The sequence below is a fragment of the Salmo salar genome, chromosome ssa15 (assembly GCF_905237065.1).
Source record: "Salmo salar chromosome ssa15, Ssal_v3.1, whole genome shotgun sequence".
NCBI classification, from domain to species: domain Eukaryota; kingdom Metazoa; phylum Chordata; class Actinopteri; order Salmoniformes; family Salmonidae; genus Salmo; species Salmo salar.
The window spans coordinates 79,452,479-79,471,162 of record NC_059456.1 but is presented as its reverse complement, the minus strand read 5'-3'; the positions used below and the strand labels follow the sequence as shown (position 1 = coordinate 79,471,162).

At 43.3% G+C, this 18,684-nt stretch overlaps 1 protein-coding gene across 11 annotated transcripts in view; it reads left to right on the top strand.

Moving 5' to 3' along the window:
- kif1b (kinesin family member 1B) overlaps positions 1–18,684 on the top strand; it is a 100,972-nt gene that overhangs the window by 38,536 nt on the left and 43,752 nt on the right. For 5 of the 11 annotated variants that reach the window (XM_045696144.1, XM_045696146.1, XM_014145794.2 and 2 more), the window contains 10 exons: positions 168–310; positions 1,411–1,452; positions 4,935–5,146; positions 7,267–7,346; positions 10,051–10,126; positions 13,249–13,328; positions 13,900–14,006; positions 15,118–15,201; positions 15,424–15,616; positions 17,003–17,075. In XM_045696144.1, coding sequence (XP_045552100.1) covers positions 168–310; positions 1,411–1,452; positions 4,935–5,146; positions 7,267–7,346; positions 10,051–10,126; positions 13,249–13,328; positions 13,900–14,006; positions 15,118–15,201; positions 15,424–15,616; positions 17,003–17,075 — 1,090 coding nt within the window. The remainder of the gene's footprint in view (positions 1–167; positions 311–1,410; positions 1,453–4,934; positions 5,147–7,266; positions 7,347–10,050; positions 10,127–13,248; positions 13,329–13,899; positions 14,007–15,117; positions 15,202–15,423; positions 15,617–17,002; positions 17,076–18,684) is intronic. The other 6 variants (XM_014145804.2, XM_014145801.2, XM_014145800.2 and 3 more) reach the window with 2 other exon arrangements.

Genomic DNA, 18,684 nt, shown 5'->3' with positions numbered 1-18,684 from the left:
ATAGTCTCTGACTGATCTACATAGTAATGAGTAGTTATTTATGAGGCAAGGGATTTGTGGGTCAGTCAGTTGGCAGTTGCCTTCAACATCAGCTGCAGTGACGAACAAGCCCAATTCTACGTCAATATTATTTGTAGTAAATGTGTTTTGCTCACTTCCTTTGCTAGCTATGCTGACCGGGCCAAGCAGATCAAGTGCAATGCCGTCATCAACGAGGACCCCAACAACAAGCTTGTGCGCGAGCTGAAGGACGAGGTGACGCGGCTGAAGGACCTGCTCCGCGCCCAGGGCCTGGGAGACATCCTGGACAGTGAGTGTGCCACATCACAATGCCACCTTCCGTCACAAAGTCTTCATTTCAGACGAGCATTTCGGCCTTAGGTTCCCCGAAATCTCTCTTTTCTCCCGAAGTGTGCACTTGTTCACTTCCCTTCATGGATTTGAAAGGAAATTATATATGGAAAGTCTTTGTAGACCAGTTGAATGCTTTAAAATGTGTGGGGAGTAGTGAGCGAATACACACTTTAGAAGGAAGGAGAGACTATTGGGATGTAGTCTTGTTCTCAGTGGCCCAACACAAGCTGGCAATATCCCCTCTCTCTCTTCTTCACTCTGATCTCCTTTCTCTAATTCATCATCTTTGTATCCGTTGTGTTACCTGTACACTACTGCCTGTTCTCTACATGCCAAACTAGATGTAGCATGACATTGAAATCGTACCTGTCGTGTCATTGTTTTAGCTCTAATATGACGAGGCATGATTATTGTTTTGCAATAAATAAGCACACGATATATGTTAGATATTGATTTCTTGAAGTTAAGACATTCAAAAACATTAATGTTGGGCTCCCGAGTGGCGCAGCGGTCTAAGGCACTGCATCTCAGTGCTTGAGGCGTCACTACAGACACTCTGGTTCGAATCCAGGCTGTATCACAACCGGGCGTGATTGGGAGTCCCAAAGGGTGGCGCACATTTGGCCCATCGTCGTCCGGGTTTGGCCGGTGTAGGCCGTAATTGTAAATAAGAATTTCTTCTAAAATAAAGATGAAATAAAATAACTTTAAAAAAATTACGACTGTTGATTGGTAGACGCTAAATCCCCAATATATGCATCTTAGATGGTAGTTTATGGCAATGGTTTATGTTCATATTACAATAGCTACACATACATGTATAGAGGGTGGTTACTAGATGAATTAGAGACATAACACGTCATCTCATTAATGTGTGACTTAATGAATAATCCACTGTTTAATGTCTACTGCATGTTCAATGGCATGTAATCTCATCCTCATCAAGCATTCCCCTTTCCTTCTGCCCAGTCAGAAATGTCTTTAATCTTTGCCTCCCAGTTAACTTCGTCTACTAGTCTCACCTCTGATCCTTATCTTCTTCCTGCTGCCCCTCAGTTGAGCCTATGGGTGATGATTGCCCTGGAAGTGGAAGCAAATGTGTGTATATTTGTGGTGGGGTTCACTCTCGCTCTCGCCCCATTTGCTACTGATAGCTAACCATTGCTGTTGCACCCACCCTTTTCCTGAAAACAACCCTCCTGGTTTTGCATGTAAATGCAAAAGATGATCAGCCTAAATGTACGGATTCTCAGACATGCAAGCGTTTTGATTACATGCTATTTGGGAAGGGTTAGAATGCCACTAGGTTAGCATGCTTTTGCGCTTGCTATTTGTTTTGAATGATGGGGGTGAGGCAGAATTATTAGCTGGCTCAAATCCAAATACACACAGAAAGAAGTATGTGGACACCCCTTCAAATTTGTGGATTTGGATATTTCAGCCACACCCGTCGCTTACAGACATTGGCAGTAAATGGCCCGTACTGAAGATCTGAGTGACTTTCAACATGGCATTGTCATAAGATCACCATGCGCAATGCCAAGCATCGGCTGGAGTGGTGTAAAGCTCCAATGCATAGTGCCAACTGTGAAGTTTGGTGGAGGAGTAGTAATTGTCTGGGGCTGTTTTTAATGGTTCAGGTTCGGCCCCTTAGTTCCAGTGTAGGGAAATCTTAACGCTACAGCAAACAATGACATTCTCGACGATTCTCTGCTTCCAACTTTGTGGCAACAGTTTGGGGAAGGCCCTTTCCAGTTTCAGCATGACAATGCCCCCGTGCACAAAGCGAGGTCCATACAGAAAGGGTTTGTCAAGATCGGTGTGGAAGAACTTGACTGGCCTGCACAGAGCCCTGACCTCAACCCCATCGAACACCTTCAGGATGAATTGGAACCAGTGGAGGCTGCTAAGGGGAGGACGGCTCATAATAATGGGTGGAATGGAGTCAATGGAATGGTATCAAATGCATGGAAACCATGTCTTTGACGTGTTTGATGCCATTCCATTGACTTCATTCAATGGGTGGCAGGTAGCCTAGTGGTTAGAGCATTGGACTAGTAACCAAAAGGTTGCAAGATCGAATCCCCGAGCTGACAAGGTAAAAATCTGTCGTTCTGCCCCTGAACAAGGCAGTTCTGCCCCTGAGCAAGGCACTGTTCCTAGGCCATCATTGAAAATAAAAAATGTGTTCTAAACTGACTTGCCTAGTTAAATAAAGGTAAAAAAATAGAAAAAGATTCCAGCCATTATTATGAGCCATCCTCCCCTGATTGGAACACCGACTGCGAGCCAGTGCCTGACGTCACTAATGCTCTTGTGGCTGAATGGAAGCAAGTCCCCGCAGCAATGTTCCAACATCTAGTGGAAAGCCTTCCCAGAAGAGGCTGTTATAGCAGCAAAAGGGGAACCAACTCCATATTAATACCCATGATTTTGGAATGAGATGTTTGACGAGCAGGTGTCCACATACTTTTGGTCATGTGGTGTATATCCCAACCAAGACAATAGACAATATCGTGCTTTAACTTCTAATGCCATCTTAATTACTTGTCTGTCTTCCCCCCACCCACATCATTACTTACCATTTGGGTCCTTAACCCATCTTTGAAACCTTTTTTTTTCTTCTTTTTTTTCTTGCTGTTGAAGCGTGTGTTGTTTTACTAATTATCCATTGCAGGTGACAATGTTCAAGACATTAGAATGCTACTAAGTTCTCAAATTGAAGCTTTGAGCTACAGGAGGAAAGGTGCATGCTCTCATTTCTATGTAGCCGATTAGATGTGTGTTATCTAGACGTTTGCTGTGTTTCGACGGAATTCAGTCCTCTTGTAGCTAGCATATGCTTTATTTTAGCTGTATTCCCCAAACTCCTTACCCTTTCCCTCTCCTGTCCTTTGGCTGCTCCACATTGCCATTATACACTCTGGTAATAATTTAAGTGTATGCTCTCCATACTATCTGCATTATATGACATTGCAAAAATTGCCTGCATGGGAGCATAACGAAATAGATGGTAATCCGCTGCTGTTCAGTGGCCATTTTTACCAAGTATTTTCACCAGATTTCCTATCATTCAAATTCCATTTTTAGTCAATACGTGGAGGTTTCAGTCTGTCCTAAGAGACCCTGTCTTCCTGTGAGGTTTAGAGGGCAGTCACCTGAAACGCCCTTGAGGCCATTTTGTAGAGAAGAGCTGGCTGACATTTAGACAGGCGTGTGCGTGTGTGTGTGTGTGTGTGTGTGTGTGTGTGTGTGTGTGTGTGCGCGCGGGTGTGTTTTCACTTGTTCTTGTGTGTGGGGTAAGTTGAAGTGACTCTCACTGCAGTCTGAACTTTGGTAGCATGTGTCTCCATCTATATCACTTCCAAACAGTCATCCCGCCCCCCTCCCTGGTTCTCTGGCTGCCTATAACCCCCCTCCTCCTCCCTGGTTCTCTGGCTGCCTATAACCCCCCCCCCTCCTCCCTGGTTCTCTGGCTCCCTATAACCCCCCTCCTCCTCCCTGGTTCTCTGGCTGCCTATAACCCCCCTCCTCCTCCCTGGTTCTCTGGCTGCCTATAACCCCCTCCTCCTCCCTGGTTCTCTGGCTGCCTTTAACCCCCCCTCATCCTCCCTGGCTCTCTGGCTGCCTATAACCCCCATCCTCCTCCCTGGTTCTCTGGCTGCCTATAACCCCCCTCCTCCTCCCTGGTCCCTCTGGCTGCCTTTAACCCCCCTCCTCCTCCCTGGTTCTCTGGCTGCCTATAACCCCCTCCTCCTCCCTGGTTCTCTGGCTGCCTTTAACCCCCTCCTCCTCCCTGGTTCTCTGGCTGCCTTTAACCCCCCTCCTCCTCCCTGGTTCTCTGGCTGCCTTTAACCCCCCCTCCTCCTCCCTGGTTCTCTGGCTGCCTATAACCCCCCTCCTCCTCCCTGGTTCTCTGGCTGCCTATAACCCCCCTCCTCCTCCCTGGCCCTCTGGCTGCCTTTAACCCCCCTCCTCCAGTTTGTACATGTTAGCAGTTTTCACACCAGTATACATTTTGGAGTTAAAGAAACAAAGTGAAATACATTACCATTATGACATATCGTACTTAGTTATGTCACTGATTTGAAGTTGGTAGGTGCATTTGAAAAGTGTATTGCCATTCAAATTTAATTCCCAATTGTAATGATAAAATGGAGGGATCTGTTCATTGGCCACAATAATGTGTGTCCTTTTCAGATTATAAGTCCTGAAAATTCTCGGACAAAATAATGTCATGCAAAATATATATATATTTTTTGTGGCCATGAAACATAATGAACAATTCGATTTGTCATTTTGCGAGACGTTGAATGGAATGGTTTACAGATTTCAACAAAAACAACGTCCTTTAACTTTTTAACCACCTGGGGAGAAAACTGCTGCTCTGTTTAACTGACCATTGTGCTGGTTCTCTGTCTTTTATCCTTTGATGTGCAATGTGTGTCTTACACTGGTCTTTCCTCCTGTCTCTTCTCTCTCCCTCTCTCTCTCTTCCCCATATTCTCCTTTTCCTGCCATTTTTGTGAACCTCCTCCCTTTCCCGGGATCCCTGCCTCTCTCTCCTCTTGTTGACTCAGACCTGAAAGACATACACAACAATAAGCATAGATACTTGCTAGCCTCAGAGAACCAACGCCCTGGCCATTTCTCCACAGCCCCTATCGGCTCCCTGACAGCCTCGCCGTCCTCTGGCTCGCTCTGCAGCCTAGTTGGCCCGCAGTCGGTCACCAGTATCCAGGAGCGCATCATGTCCACCCCGGGAGGGGAAGAGGCCATCGAGAGACTCAAGGTACAGTATTCCCCCCCCCCCAGTACTAGCTACACTGAACAAAAATATAAACGCAATATGCAACAATTTAAAAGATTTTACTGAGTTACAGTTCATGTAATGAAATTAGTCAATTTAAATAAATGAATTCGGTCCTAATCTATGTATTTCACATGACTGGGAATACAAATGTGCATCTGTTGGTCATAGATACCGTTTTAAATAAAAAGCTTTGAGCGTGGATCAGAAAACCAGTCAGTATCTGGTGTTACCACCATTTTCCTCATGCGGCGCGACACATCTCCTTCGCATAGAGTTGATCTGGCTGTTGATTGTGGCCTGTGGAATGTTGTCCCACCTCTTCAATGGCTCTCGTCTGCAGTTGTGCGGCCGGTTGGATGTACTGCCAAATTCTCTAAAACGATGTTGGAGGCGGCTTATGGTAGAGAAAATTCAATTCTCCGGCAACAACTCTGGTGGACATTGCTGCAGTCAACATGCCAATGGCTCTCTCCCTTAAAACTTGAGACATTTGTGGCATTGTTGTGTGACAAAACGTCACATTTTAGAGTGGCCTTTTGTTGTCCCCAGCACAAGGTCCACCTGTGTAATGATCATGCTGTTTAATCAGCTTCTTGATATGCCACACCTGTCAGGTAGATGGATTATCTCATAAAGAGGTGTTGTAAAGAAATTTGTGCACAAAATTTGAGAAATAAGCTTTTTGGAATATGTATGGGATCTTTTATTTCAGTTTCTGAAACATGGGACCAACACTTTACAAGTTGCGTTTTATATTTTTTACATTTAAATTCCATAATTAAATGGCATTGAAATGGATGAGACCCCTAAACTATGTAAGGACATAAACAGTGGAACTAAACCAATATAGTCCCTATCTTTTCCCGATTTTAAGTGAAAAGATAGGAAGTCCAGAATTCCCCCATGTTCTTAGTCTGTTTTCTCAAATGGAAGCCCTCTGAAGATGTAAGAAACATGCATGGAGGGATATAACATTAGTGTGAAAACTCAGCTTGGAAAAGTGCAGCAATTTTGTTAAACAATGGATTTCAGTCCATTTGATGTCAAGACCCTTTTGGGAAAGCGGCCCCCTTACTAATATCTTCCTCTCAAGCTATCAGTTTTCAGCTGTTCTTTTATATCTTCCCTTGGCGTTCCCTCTCTCACCCTCGTTAGCTGCTGACGAGTGAGCACATAGGATGGCAACATACAGCCATTACGAGCTGCAGTTTCCATGGCTACCGTGGTGCCAGTCTGTCATCCAATGACGTCGGGCGCCGACGCAGATGGGGAGGAAATAGGACCAAAATAGATCTGGTCTTCGTGGCCATTAAGTGTAAAAAGCGTCAGAAAATATCCTGAGTGCACACTGTGTGCTCATATTAGCACAGTGAAATAAATTGCTTATCAGGATCATATGCCTGCTCCTAGTCTGACATTCAATGGATAATGGAACATGTGTCTTTGGGAGATTCATCAGCGTTGTGTAACTGAATATATTTTGGTGATTTTTCATGTGCATCCCTCAAACAAAACATTTTGTAAAAGATGTTCATAATCTGCTGAATCTCCTTCCGGTGGCCCATCCATGAGCCGTATATGCGTCCCAAATGGCACCCTATTCCTTTTAGTGCACTCCCTTTTATCAGAGCCGTATGGGCCTTGGTCAAAACTAGTGCACTCTCAGGGAATAGGGTGCAATTTGGGACGCAGGCACTGACTTTTTATTTTGAGCCAGGGGACAGTGTCTGTATCCAGAACAACAGATGGTAGGGGTGTTAACCCTTTACAAAGGATGGAGTTGAATTTATTGGCTAATGGCCATACTTCCTGCTTTTAGAGCCAGATGGTCGTGAGCAAGCCAGTGGTGCTAGTAGGGATGAACAAGGAGAGAATAGCACAATGGCAGGATAGGGAGCACGTGACATTCCCAGGTTATGGGTGTTTTGGCTGGACCCCCAGTTTAGTCTTGATATTCTCACCATAAGATTTTGTTTTGAGTTAAGGTCTTCAGGATATAGAACCTACTAAAGAGGTGATTTTTATCATATTAGGTGAACCGAATAATAACAGAATGCTAAATGTATTATTTTTCTTGACACTCCCCAATCTGTCCTCAGGAATCTGAGAAAATCATTGCTGAGCTCAACGAGACCTGGGAGGAGAAGCTTCGGAAGACCGAGGCAATACGAATGGAGAGGTCAGTGCGGGGTCAAAGCCCCATGATGCCTTTTTGTTTGTCCGTCCTTTCAAATGGGACACTTCCAGTGAAAGGCTGTATCCCGATTCTCCACCCTTCTGAAATGTGCCTTTTGTGTCTGTCTCCCTCTCACCTTATCCATCTGTCACACTCTCCTTTCAGTGTGCTTCTTTCTTCCTTTCTTCTGGAAATAGAGAAGCATGTTTAAGGGACAGGAAGCAAGACAGAATATATATACATTTGTTCATCCACTGATGTATGTCTGGAGGAGACAATTGTTTGGTTTATATTTCATTAACAACTTGAGTTGATGGAATGCTGTCACAAAGCGTATCATGGTAAAGATGAACACTAGCACCCAACACTTAATGACCTATACTGAGGACATACCCAATACACATTCCTATATTTCTCTATGCATTGTGGGATCATTATGCATCTTCCTGCAAGTGCCGCATTCTATCTCTTAAAGTAACACCAATTTAAATTCCTAGCGACAATTTATTGCATGGTGGTGATGACGTTTTCAGTTCAGATTCTACTGTAAAGAATGTAACCATCCCCACCACCAATGTAATAAGGGACACATGGACATGTTTCAAACATCACTCTCTCTTCTCCTCTAGGGAAGATGTGTTTCAAACATCACTCTCTCTTCTCCTCTAGGGAAGATGTGTTTCAAACATCACCCTCCACTCTCTCCTCTCCTATAGGAAAGATGTGTTTCTAACATCACTCTCTCTTCTCCTCTAGGGAAGATGTGTTTCAAACATCACTCTCTCTTCTCCTCTAGGGAAGATGTGTTTCAAACATCACTCTCTCTTCTCCTCTAGGGAAGATGTGTTTCTAACATCACTCTCTCTTCTCCTCTAGGGAAGATGTGTTTCTAACATCACTCTCTCTTCTCCTCTAGGGAAGATGTGTTTCTAACATCACTCTCTCCTCTCCTCTAGGGAAGATGTGTTTCTAACATCACTCTCTCTTCTCCTCTAGGAAAGATGTGTTTCTAACCACCTCACTCTCTCCTCTCCTCTAGGGAAGATGTGTTTCTAACATCACTCTCTCTTCTCCTCTAGGGAAGATGTGTTTCTAACATCACCCTCCACTCTCTCCTCTAGGGAAGATGTGTTTCAAACATCACTCTCTCCTCTCCTCTAGGGAAGATGTGTTTCAAACATCACTCTCTCTTCTCCTCTAGGGAAGATGTGTTTCTAACATCACTCTCTCTTCTCCTCTAGGGAAGATGTGTTTCTAACATCACCCTCCACTCTCTCCTCTCCTCTAGGGAAGATGTGTTTCTAACATCACTCTCTCTTCTCCTCTAGGGAAGATGTGTTTCAAACATCACTCTCTCTTCTCCTCTAGGGAAGATGTGTTTCTAACATCACTCTCTCTTCTCCTCTGGGGAAGATGTGTTTCAAACATCACTCTCTCTTCTCCTCTAGGGAAGATGTGTTTCAAACATCACTCTCTCCTCTCCTATAGGGAAGATGTGTTTCAAACATCACTCTCTCTTCTCCTCTAGGGAAGATGTGTTTCAAACATCACTCTCTCCTCTAGGAGAAACACTCTCTCTTCTCCTCTAGGGAAGATGTGTTTCTAACATCACCCTCCACTCTCTCTTCTCCTCTAGGGAAGATGTGTTTCTAACATCACCCTCCACTCTCTCTTCTCCTCTAGGGAAGATGTGTTTCTAACATCACTCTCTCTTCTCCTCTAGGGAAGATGTGTTTCAAACATCACTCTCTCTTCTCCTCTAGGGAAGATGTGTTTCTAACATCACCCTCCACTCTCTCTTCTCCTCTAGGGAAGATGTGTTTCAAACATCACTCTCTCTTCTCCTCTAGGGAAGATGTGTTTCTAACATCACTCTCTCTTCTCCTCTAGGGAAGATGTGTTTCTAACATCACTCTCTCTTCTCCTCTAGGGAAGATGTGTTTCTAACATCACCCTCCACTCTCTCTTCTCCTCTAGGGAAGATGTGTTTCTAACATCACCCTCTGTGTTACACTCTCTCTTCTCCTCTAGGGAAGATGTGTTTCTAACATCACTCTCTCTTCTCCTCTAGGGAAGATGTGTTTCTAACATCACCCTTCACTCTCTCCTCTCCTATAGGAAAGATGTGTTTCTAACATCACCCTCCACTCTCTCTTCTCCTCTAGGGAAGATGTGTTTCTAACATCACTCTCTCCTCTCCTATAGGGAAGATGTGTTTCAAACATCACTCTCTCTTCTCCTCTAGGGAAGATGTGTTTCTAACATCACTCTCTCTTCTCCTCTAGGGAAGATGTGTTTCAAACATCACTCTCTCTTCTCCTCTAGGGAAGATGTGTTTCTAACATCACTCTCTCTTCTCCTCTAGGGAAGATGTGTTTCTAACATCACCCTCCACTCTCTCCTCTCCTATAGGGAAGATGTGTTTCTAACATCACTCTCTCTTCTCCTCTAGGGAAGATGTGTTTCTAACATCACCCTCCACTCTCTCCTCTCCTATAGGAAAGATGTGTTTCTAACATCACCCTCCACTCTCTCCTCTCCTATAGGAAAGATGTGTTTCTAACATCACCCTCCACTCTCTCCTCTCCTATAGGAAAGATGTGTTTCTAACATCACTCTCTCCTCTCCTTAGGAAAGATGTGCTAAACACTCTCTCCTCTCCTATAGGAAAGATGTGTTTCTAACATCACTCTCTCCTCTCCTATAGGGAAGCCCTGCTGGCTGAGATGGGCGTGGCTATCCGTGAGGATGGCGGCACTCTCGGGGTCTTCTCTCCTAAAAAGGTAAAAGGATATGTGCCATACCGGGGTATTACAAAAGCAGTAGGTTTTTTACTTGCTACACCAGTGCGAGCAGAGCGCAAGCCACTCCATCTAGTGTTCTTGGTTTGAGCCGCGAGTCGAATTCTTAAAAATAGAACCAGAGCGCTGCTTACTCCCATGTTTCCTTGAAATCAATGGGGGCGTCTCGCGCTCTGCAAAAGTTACACGTCTAGTGTAGCAGGCAGGGTCAATTCCAGTTTCAGGAAGTGTACTGAAATTCCGATTTATTTTCAATGCTTTTCAATTACGAAAAAGTTTAATTTAGTTTACTTTCTGAATTGACTGGAATTGAAATGGAATTGACTCCAACCCAGCAGCAGACCTGTTAGATATTTCAGGATAGAGATTCTATTTAACACACAGCGATACAGGCGTGTCCAAAATCTGTCTTGCCTACTACTTACTAAAACTACTTACTGTGTACTAATCATACTCCATACTATTTAGAGCGTACTGTTTAGTAGAAATGAATGCAGTAAGCAACAAATATCAACATACTAGGCTTACCCATCCTGATAATGCGTCATTTAAAGTGCAATTGCGTTGATTCCCGCTATTTGTTAATTTGGTTACAGTGCATCCCCTTGTCTCATTATCAGCTGATTCACATGTATTTGACAACAGCTGATAGTGTAAAAAGACTGTTCTCTTCCTCAAAAGTATGCAGCCAATTCAACTAGATGAAAGGCCGAAATGAGTATAACATCCTGGCATTTAAAGCATACCTGAGTTTCGAAGTTTAACATACTATAAAACTTTAAATTGTCCGCATACATAAAATGCCTAATATTTAGAATGTAAGTATGGGTGTTCGGCCACTGTCTCTAGTACTACACTACCGTTTTCCCATTGTTCCTTCTTTCCGGCGCCATCCCTCAGCTCTCACTTGCTATTCCATACATTCCTTTATTTTCATTCTCTTTTTCCCCATTCCCTTATCTGCTTCCTCCATATGGTAATGTTTAGATGGGCCCTGAAAGGCCCAAGTCCTTGTTTGACGAGGACTTTGATTGTTTTTCAACTAAACAGGTTTGTGAAATCAAATCAACATTTTGATTTCTACCGCTCCCCCGCTAGATAATCCAAATGATAGCCCCTGACACACCCCATAGAGAGTGACCCAGGTTTAGCATTTGTAGAGCTTAGTAATGAATCAAAATGCCTGTGGCCTTGTATCCTCCTCAGCAAGATCACACATGTACTGCTATTGTATTGTAGCATTATTTGATTTGAAGAGAAGTATTATTTATTGATCTACACCACGGTAATGCATTTGTATAATAACCTTGAAAACCCCTTTCTAGAATAGCACTCTCGGTGGCCATAGTATTGCTAGTAGAGTTTATTAGCAGCTGTCATACCGTATCAGCGGTTTGTTTACGAGGTTGTAGAACGTTCAGGTAGAAATGTATTGTATAGAACAGTTATGATTGTCTGTCATGTAGAATAGGGAATGGTCGGCTCTGTTCGTTCCATTTCACTGAAAGAATCCACCCATGATAGATGCTCCTACAGCTACAGCCTTAACATGAGAAGGTTCATTCAGTCTGTTAGCTCTTTACATGGGGAAGCCTTCTGTGCCTGACAGACATGTTGAAATCGCAGCCCAATCCACGTCATCTCTGTGAAGAGGACTAAATTCTCAGTCGTCCAGGCCTCACTCAATCCGTCAGCTCCGCAGACCGATTGACGCTATAGAGACAGACGGGGCTTATTGAGTAGTGGTTGAGGAATCTGTCTGTACACCTCTGCACTCCCCCCTCCCTTTCTCCCTCCTACCACCCATCTCCCCCGCACAGGCAGGCAGCTTTCACAAGTCAGGAATGAAAAGAACAACAAGTGCTCTCGTCAGTGGAGTCACGATCGAGAGGGAGATTAGATTTGTCATCTCTGCCACATCGAGAGGGAGATTAGATTAGTACGATCGAGAGGGAGATTAGATTAGTCATCTCTGCCACATCGAGAGGGAGATTAGATTAGTCATCTCTGCCACATCGAGAGGGAGATTAGATTAGTCATCTCTGCCACATCGAGAGGGAGATTAGATTAGTCATCTCTGCCACATCGAGAGGGAGATTAGATTAGTCATCTCTGCCACATCGAGAGGGAGATTAGATTAGTACCATCGAGAGGGAGATTAGATTAGTACCATCGAGAGGGAGATTAGATTAGTACCATCGAGAGGGAGATTAGATTAGTACCATCGAGAGGGAGATTAGATTAGTACCATCGAGAGGGAGATTAGATTAGTACCATCGAGAGGGAGATTAGATTAGTACCATCGAGAGGGAGATTAGATTAGTCATCTCTGCCACATCGGCTGTAACGAACGCGACTGTCCATTGAAGCAAATTTATTTGATATCAGAAAATCCCCTCTTATGACTTTGAAGCTCCCCCTTTTCCTAGGACTTTAAACCCTCCTTCACTGCTAGGAGTTTTGTTTTTTCCTTCATTTCACTAATCTTTGTCCTCCATCCACTTTCTCTCATTTTCACCTGCTGCTTCTCCATTGGTTAGCTTTTCGTAGAGAGGCCTTGTGAGGCCTTGTATGCTGATTTGCTTGCTAATGGAGTATTTTCCCCGAAGAAGGTTGGTGGCTCAGTGATGTTTACTGTAGCATTGATGTGTTTCTAGTGGTGTCTATCAGACACAGGTTCAAATATTAGGAATTTTCTTTCAAAAGCAAGCTCAATAACTACGCTTGATTGAGCTTGCCTGGCCCAATGTACTAGGCCTAAAAGTGAACATTCCTCACATCCAGCACTCCAGGCAGGCACAATCAAACGCATCAAAATGATTTGAAAGAAGAGAGTAATAAACTATTTTGAGCCCAGGTCTGGTGTATATCGTGAAACTAGACTTCAGAACTCGTGAGGATGTTATTGACATTACCTTTTTCATTCCACTTTCATAAAGGGGTATTAATCAATTAATTTGTATTAATCATGCAGATGTGAACTTAATATACCTATGAAATGTGATTTCCTGAATTTTTCTGTATTTCACACGTATTACTGGTGCAAGTACTGTATGTGAACAGTGTCTTACTCTTGAACTCCGCTCAACTCTCCGTCTTACTAGACCCCTCACCTGGTCAACCTGAATGAGGACCCATTGATGTCAGAATGTCTGCTGTATTACATCAAAGACGGAATCACAAGGTAACTCAGCGGAACACAGTAGGGAGAAGTTGCCCCATAGACACTGATCTTGGGTCACTTTTGCATTTTCCCCATCAATGGTTAAGGCAAGGATTTGGGAGGGGAAGCTGATCTTAGGATAAACTTCACCCCGGAGCCAGAGGAACACTGAAGCTTCACAGTGGAATGCTGTGTAGAAGCTACTGCAAAACATTTTAATCAAGGATTTTTTTAGTTCTCTCACGTCTAACTTTTCCAGTTTTTTTTTCTTCCTGTATTTGGCCTGAAAGGTGGCATGTCATCTGCCTTTGATCACCAGCGTATTTGATTGTCTCGAGTCAAGTCGCTTACCTCTGGCTCTCCTTTCCCACACAGTAGTCTTCCTATAAAGTATTAAGTTATCTCAGTACCTGAGGTGACAATAATGAGTAACAGGAGCCTAGATGAAACGACATGAAGCACCTCAGAGGAGGTAAAACCCTGTTATAAGCAAACATTTTAAGCCATAGCTTTGGGTTGTCACTTGCTAGTTAAAATGGTCGCCCACTCTGACACTCAGTCACAAAATGTCCTCCCTCACTTGTGCCGGCAGGGTGGGCCAGGCGGACACTGAGAGACGGCAGGACATCGTTCTGAGCGGAGCCCACATCAAAGAGGAGCACTGCATCTTCCGCAGCGAGAGGAACGCCAATGGAGACGGTGAGAGAAACCATGTGGGGCTTTGTCAGTGACGCAAAGTGTCTGCATGGGCTCAAGTGTGGCTGCACGAGGAGGTTTCGAAAATGTTTGTGGCCAGAAGACGGACATTACACCTCAGTTTTCTGTAAATTCTTCTGGCAAATGATACTTATGCATGTTTACAAATGGTTGTCTGCAAAAATAAATAAACACCCTGGATCACTGAAGCACCTTGTAAAGAAGAGGCTGCCATTTCCTGACCAGGCCTAACCAGTGCCACTGTCAATATACTGTACCGTAATTTCCGGACTATTAAGCGCACCTGAATATAAGCCGCACCCACTGAATAAAAAAAAAAAAAGTATTATTTTGAACATAAATAAGCCGCACATGTCTATAAGCCGCACGTGCCTACCGGTACATTGAAACAAATGAACTTTACACAGGCTTTAACGAAACACGGCTTGTAACAAAAATAAATAGGCTTTAACGAAACACGGCTTGTAACAAAAAATAAAAAATTAGCAGTAAGCTTTAGTTGTCTTTTTGCACTGAGTCAATTCCTCACGCTGCTGTTTCCAACGTCTTATCATCGACTCATTAAGACCAAGCTCCCGTGCAGCAGCTCTATTTCCTTTTCCAACAGCCAGATCAATCGCCTTCAACTTGAAAGCTGCATCATATGCATTTCTCTGTGTCTTTGCCATGATGAGGGTGACAAAATGACTATCGTAATCAGAATGATGGGAAGTTTGAGAGCGCTCGATTTAATCTAAAAAGTAAACAAAAAAGTTTTTAACCTTAACCCGTTTGGCAATTTCATTAGTCTAATGAGCGAAAAAACTGAGCACGTCACAGAATGTGTTTTTTTGGAGAATTTTTTTTTTGAAAGCGGGAAAAATCCATATATTAGCCGCGTCATTGTTTAAGCCGCGAGGTTCAAAGCCTGGGAAAAAAGTTGAGGCTTATAGTCCGGAATTTACGGTACCTATAATTTGTACCTCATTTGTCTTGTGTTGTATTTGTGTAGAATTTGGGCAGAGTCAGGCATTCATATTAGAAGCGTTATTCTGATTGGTTGGTATAGGGATTAATACTGTTCGCTGTATCGATGTGTTTTTTTTGTCTCCAGTGGTTGTCCTGATGGTGCCTTGTGAGGGATCGGAGACCTATGTCAACGGCAAGCGAGTTGGAGCGTCAGTGCAGCTTCGCTCAGGTGTGTATTCCCCACAGCTGCGTTTTCAGGAATGTTCTCTCTTCATTTGCAAGTAAAGTGAAGGATCTTCACATTGACATCTTCTCCACTGATAGAAATAGACTGGAGAAGGTGTTGACGTGAATTGCTATTCAATGACAGGAATTCCTGAATCTCTTACTTCTTGGCTTTTGAGCGCAATGCCTGTTTTGTTTCGACCTTGCGCACTCCCTCTTGTCACAGGAAACCGTATCATCATGGGGAAGAACCATGTGTTTCGGTTCAACCATCCAGAGCAGGCGAGGGCCGAGAAGGAGGAGAAGGAGAAGGAGACCCCAACAGCAGAGACCCCAGTAGAGCCAGTGGACTGGACCTTTGCCCAGAGAGAGCTGCTGGAGAAGCAGGGCATCGACATGAAGCAAGAGATGGAGAAAAGGTATGTACAGGACCGAATACAGTCATGTTGATCTCATGAGCTCACGAGCTTCAATGCCATTCAACTCTCCTTCCGTGGTCTCCAACTGCTCCTAAACACAAGTAAAACTAAATGCATGCTCTTCAACCGATCGCTGCCTGCACCTGCCCGCCTGTCCAGCATCACTTCTCTGGACGGTTCTGACTTAGAATTTGTGGACAACTACAAATACCTAGGTGTCTGGTTAGACTGTAAACTCTCCTTCCAGACTCACATCAATCATCTCCAATCCAAAGTGAAATCTCGAATTGGCTTCCTATTTCGCAACAAAGCATCCTTCACTCATGCTGCCAAACATACCCTCGTAAAACTGACCGTCCTACCAATCCTCGACTTCGGCGATGTCATTTACAAAATAGCTTCCAATACCCTACTCAACAAGCTGGATGCAGTCTATCACAGTGCCATCCGTTTTGTCACCAAAGCCCCATATACTACCCACCACTGCGACCTGTACGCTCTCGTTGGCTGGCCTTCGCTTCATAATCGTCGCCAAACACATTGGCTCCAGGTCATCTACAAGACTCTGCTAGGTAAAGTCCCCCCTTATCTCCGCTCACTGGTCACCATAGCAGCACCCACCTGTAGCACGCGCTCCAGCAGGTATATCTCTCTGGTCACCCCTAAAGCCAACTCCTCCTTTGGTCGTCTCTCCTTCCAGTTCTCTGCTGCCAATGACTGGAAGAACTACAAAAATCTCTGAAACTGGAAACACTTATCTCCCTCACTAGCTTTAAGCACCAGCTGTCAGAGCAGCTCACAGATCACTGCACCTGTACAAAGCCCATCTATAATTTAGCCCAAACTACTACCTCTTCCCCTACTGTATTTATTTATTTTATTTATTTTGCTCCTTTGCACCATATTATTTATATTTTATCTTTGAACTTTCTTCAAACTACAAATCTACCATTCCAGTGTTTTTCTTGCTATACTTTATTTACTTTGTCACCATGGCATTTTTTGCCTTTACCTCCCTTATCTCACATCATTTGCTCACATTGTATATAGTCTTATTTTTTTTTCTTCTACTGCATCATTGATTGTATGTTGTTTTACTCCATGTGTAACTCTGTGTTTTTGTATGTTGTCGAACTGCTTTGCTTTATCTTGGCCATGTCGCAATTGTAAATGAGAACTTGTTCTCAACTTGCCTACCTGGTTAAATAAAGGTGAAATAAAAAAAAAATAAAAAAATGGACTGTCAGTCCTGGCATACTTAGCTTAGTCTACGAATTTGAGTGATTACGTTTCCCTAACTAGCCCCATCCCTTATATTTGTACCAAACCACGTTTTTGAATAATTGTGTATACAGTAGGATTTAATTTGTTTTTCATTCATTCTAGATTGACTGAGATGGAGATCTTGTACAAAAAAGAGAAAGAGGAGGCAGACCAACTTCTGGAACAGCAGAGACTGGTAAGCCTTGAAACCTTTAGCAAATTAACTCCTCTAACCTGTAGCTTAATTCAGTTTTTTTGTTGGGGGGGCACAAAATACCTGATAGTTTTGTTTTTGTGTTGAGATGAAATGTGCTGCAGGATACAAAGTTAAAGCATGGTTTTCCTATAATAACTTTGCGGATAGTTCATTTTGATAGCTAGTTTTGTCATTAGACATTATTTTCCCCGCTTGCTCTGTTGAAGTCTGACTAGCACTAATTTCTCACTGTGCTGACACCTTTGAGACACTTCTATTGTATGTGTGTGTGTGTGTGATGGAGAGAAGCACTTACTTTTACTTAGCATGTCTGTTCCTCTTGCATGGGTGTGTGAATCCACTATCTGGTCTGAGATAGGGAAGAGCAAGCCCTTGACTCCTGATTTCGACCAACTTGCTGAAACAATTTGATTCAGAGAGAATTATATTGCAAAGCATTTTTCCCTGTTCCAAATCCTTATTTTCACTCTTGTGTCTTCTAGGTTTGAACTGAACCTTGCAAAACAGAATTTTTGTAAATTAATTATTGGATTTGTAATTTCTTTAAATTATGACCTCAATTCAAATGAATTGAATTAATCAAGTACCAACTCATTGGCTCAAGAAAATGACAGAACAATTGCCAGTGATCTAGCTTTGATAACACTTTACTGCTTTTGCATGGTTCATGTTTTGTAGCATGTTTTCTTCACTTCCATTCCCAGGCTAAGTTGCAGAGATAGACAGTTAAACTGGTCAACGATGTGGCTACTGTGGAATGCCTTGGTTTAGACTTCTATTCTAGTTTTTTGCTGTTTTGTGTTGAGTTTCTATGCTCTTCAATGCAGTTGCTGATATGTACAATGCATTGTGATAACCAAGAGTCCTGCTGTAGTACTTTTTGAAGGCTAGCGACAATGTGGTTTCTCATTGACTTCTTTTGTCACTTCCTTATGCTAGCCTCACCTGTGCCTTTGTAAAGCACACTGAGGACATAACTCAACTGAATTATCAGTACTCGGGTTTTAATCAACGAATCACTAAAAATACTTTAATTCTCTGGTGGTTTATGAGCATAACTACAAACGTATGATATTCAGACTCCTACTGCATACACGTATTTGTACACCTATTTCCAACCAATGTCTCTGATCTAGTCGCAGATACAGTCATCAGCTTCCTGTTCTCTCTGGTTGTGATCTGTAATGTACTTTGTCTACCAAAATGAGAAACTGCATTTTCTTCCAACTAACGTCTTCCGTGAAGTGGATGCATTAACACTTAACCTCACTTTTCTGTCTGTCCTCTCTACTGGCTTTCCAATAAAACTGCAAGACTACTTTTGTCCTCTCAACCACTGCTAACACTAGAGCAACTCTAAAACCAACTCTAAATCTTCTTTCACGTGGACTTCGAATGGGGAAAGGCTACCAAAATGTGTCTGCCTTTTTTTGCATGCCTTTGTAGCATGTTTGGGATCCCGCTTTCAAGTGCCCATATCGTCAATTATGAAGAGGAAATAATACACAAGAAATCAGATCAACACCTGTCCCCCTTTTTCTGTTCATATTCTGTGTCTAATCATGATAGTCATGCTTTACATTTACTT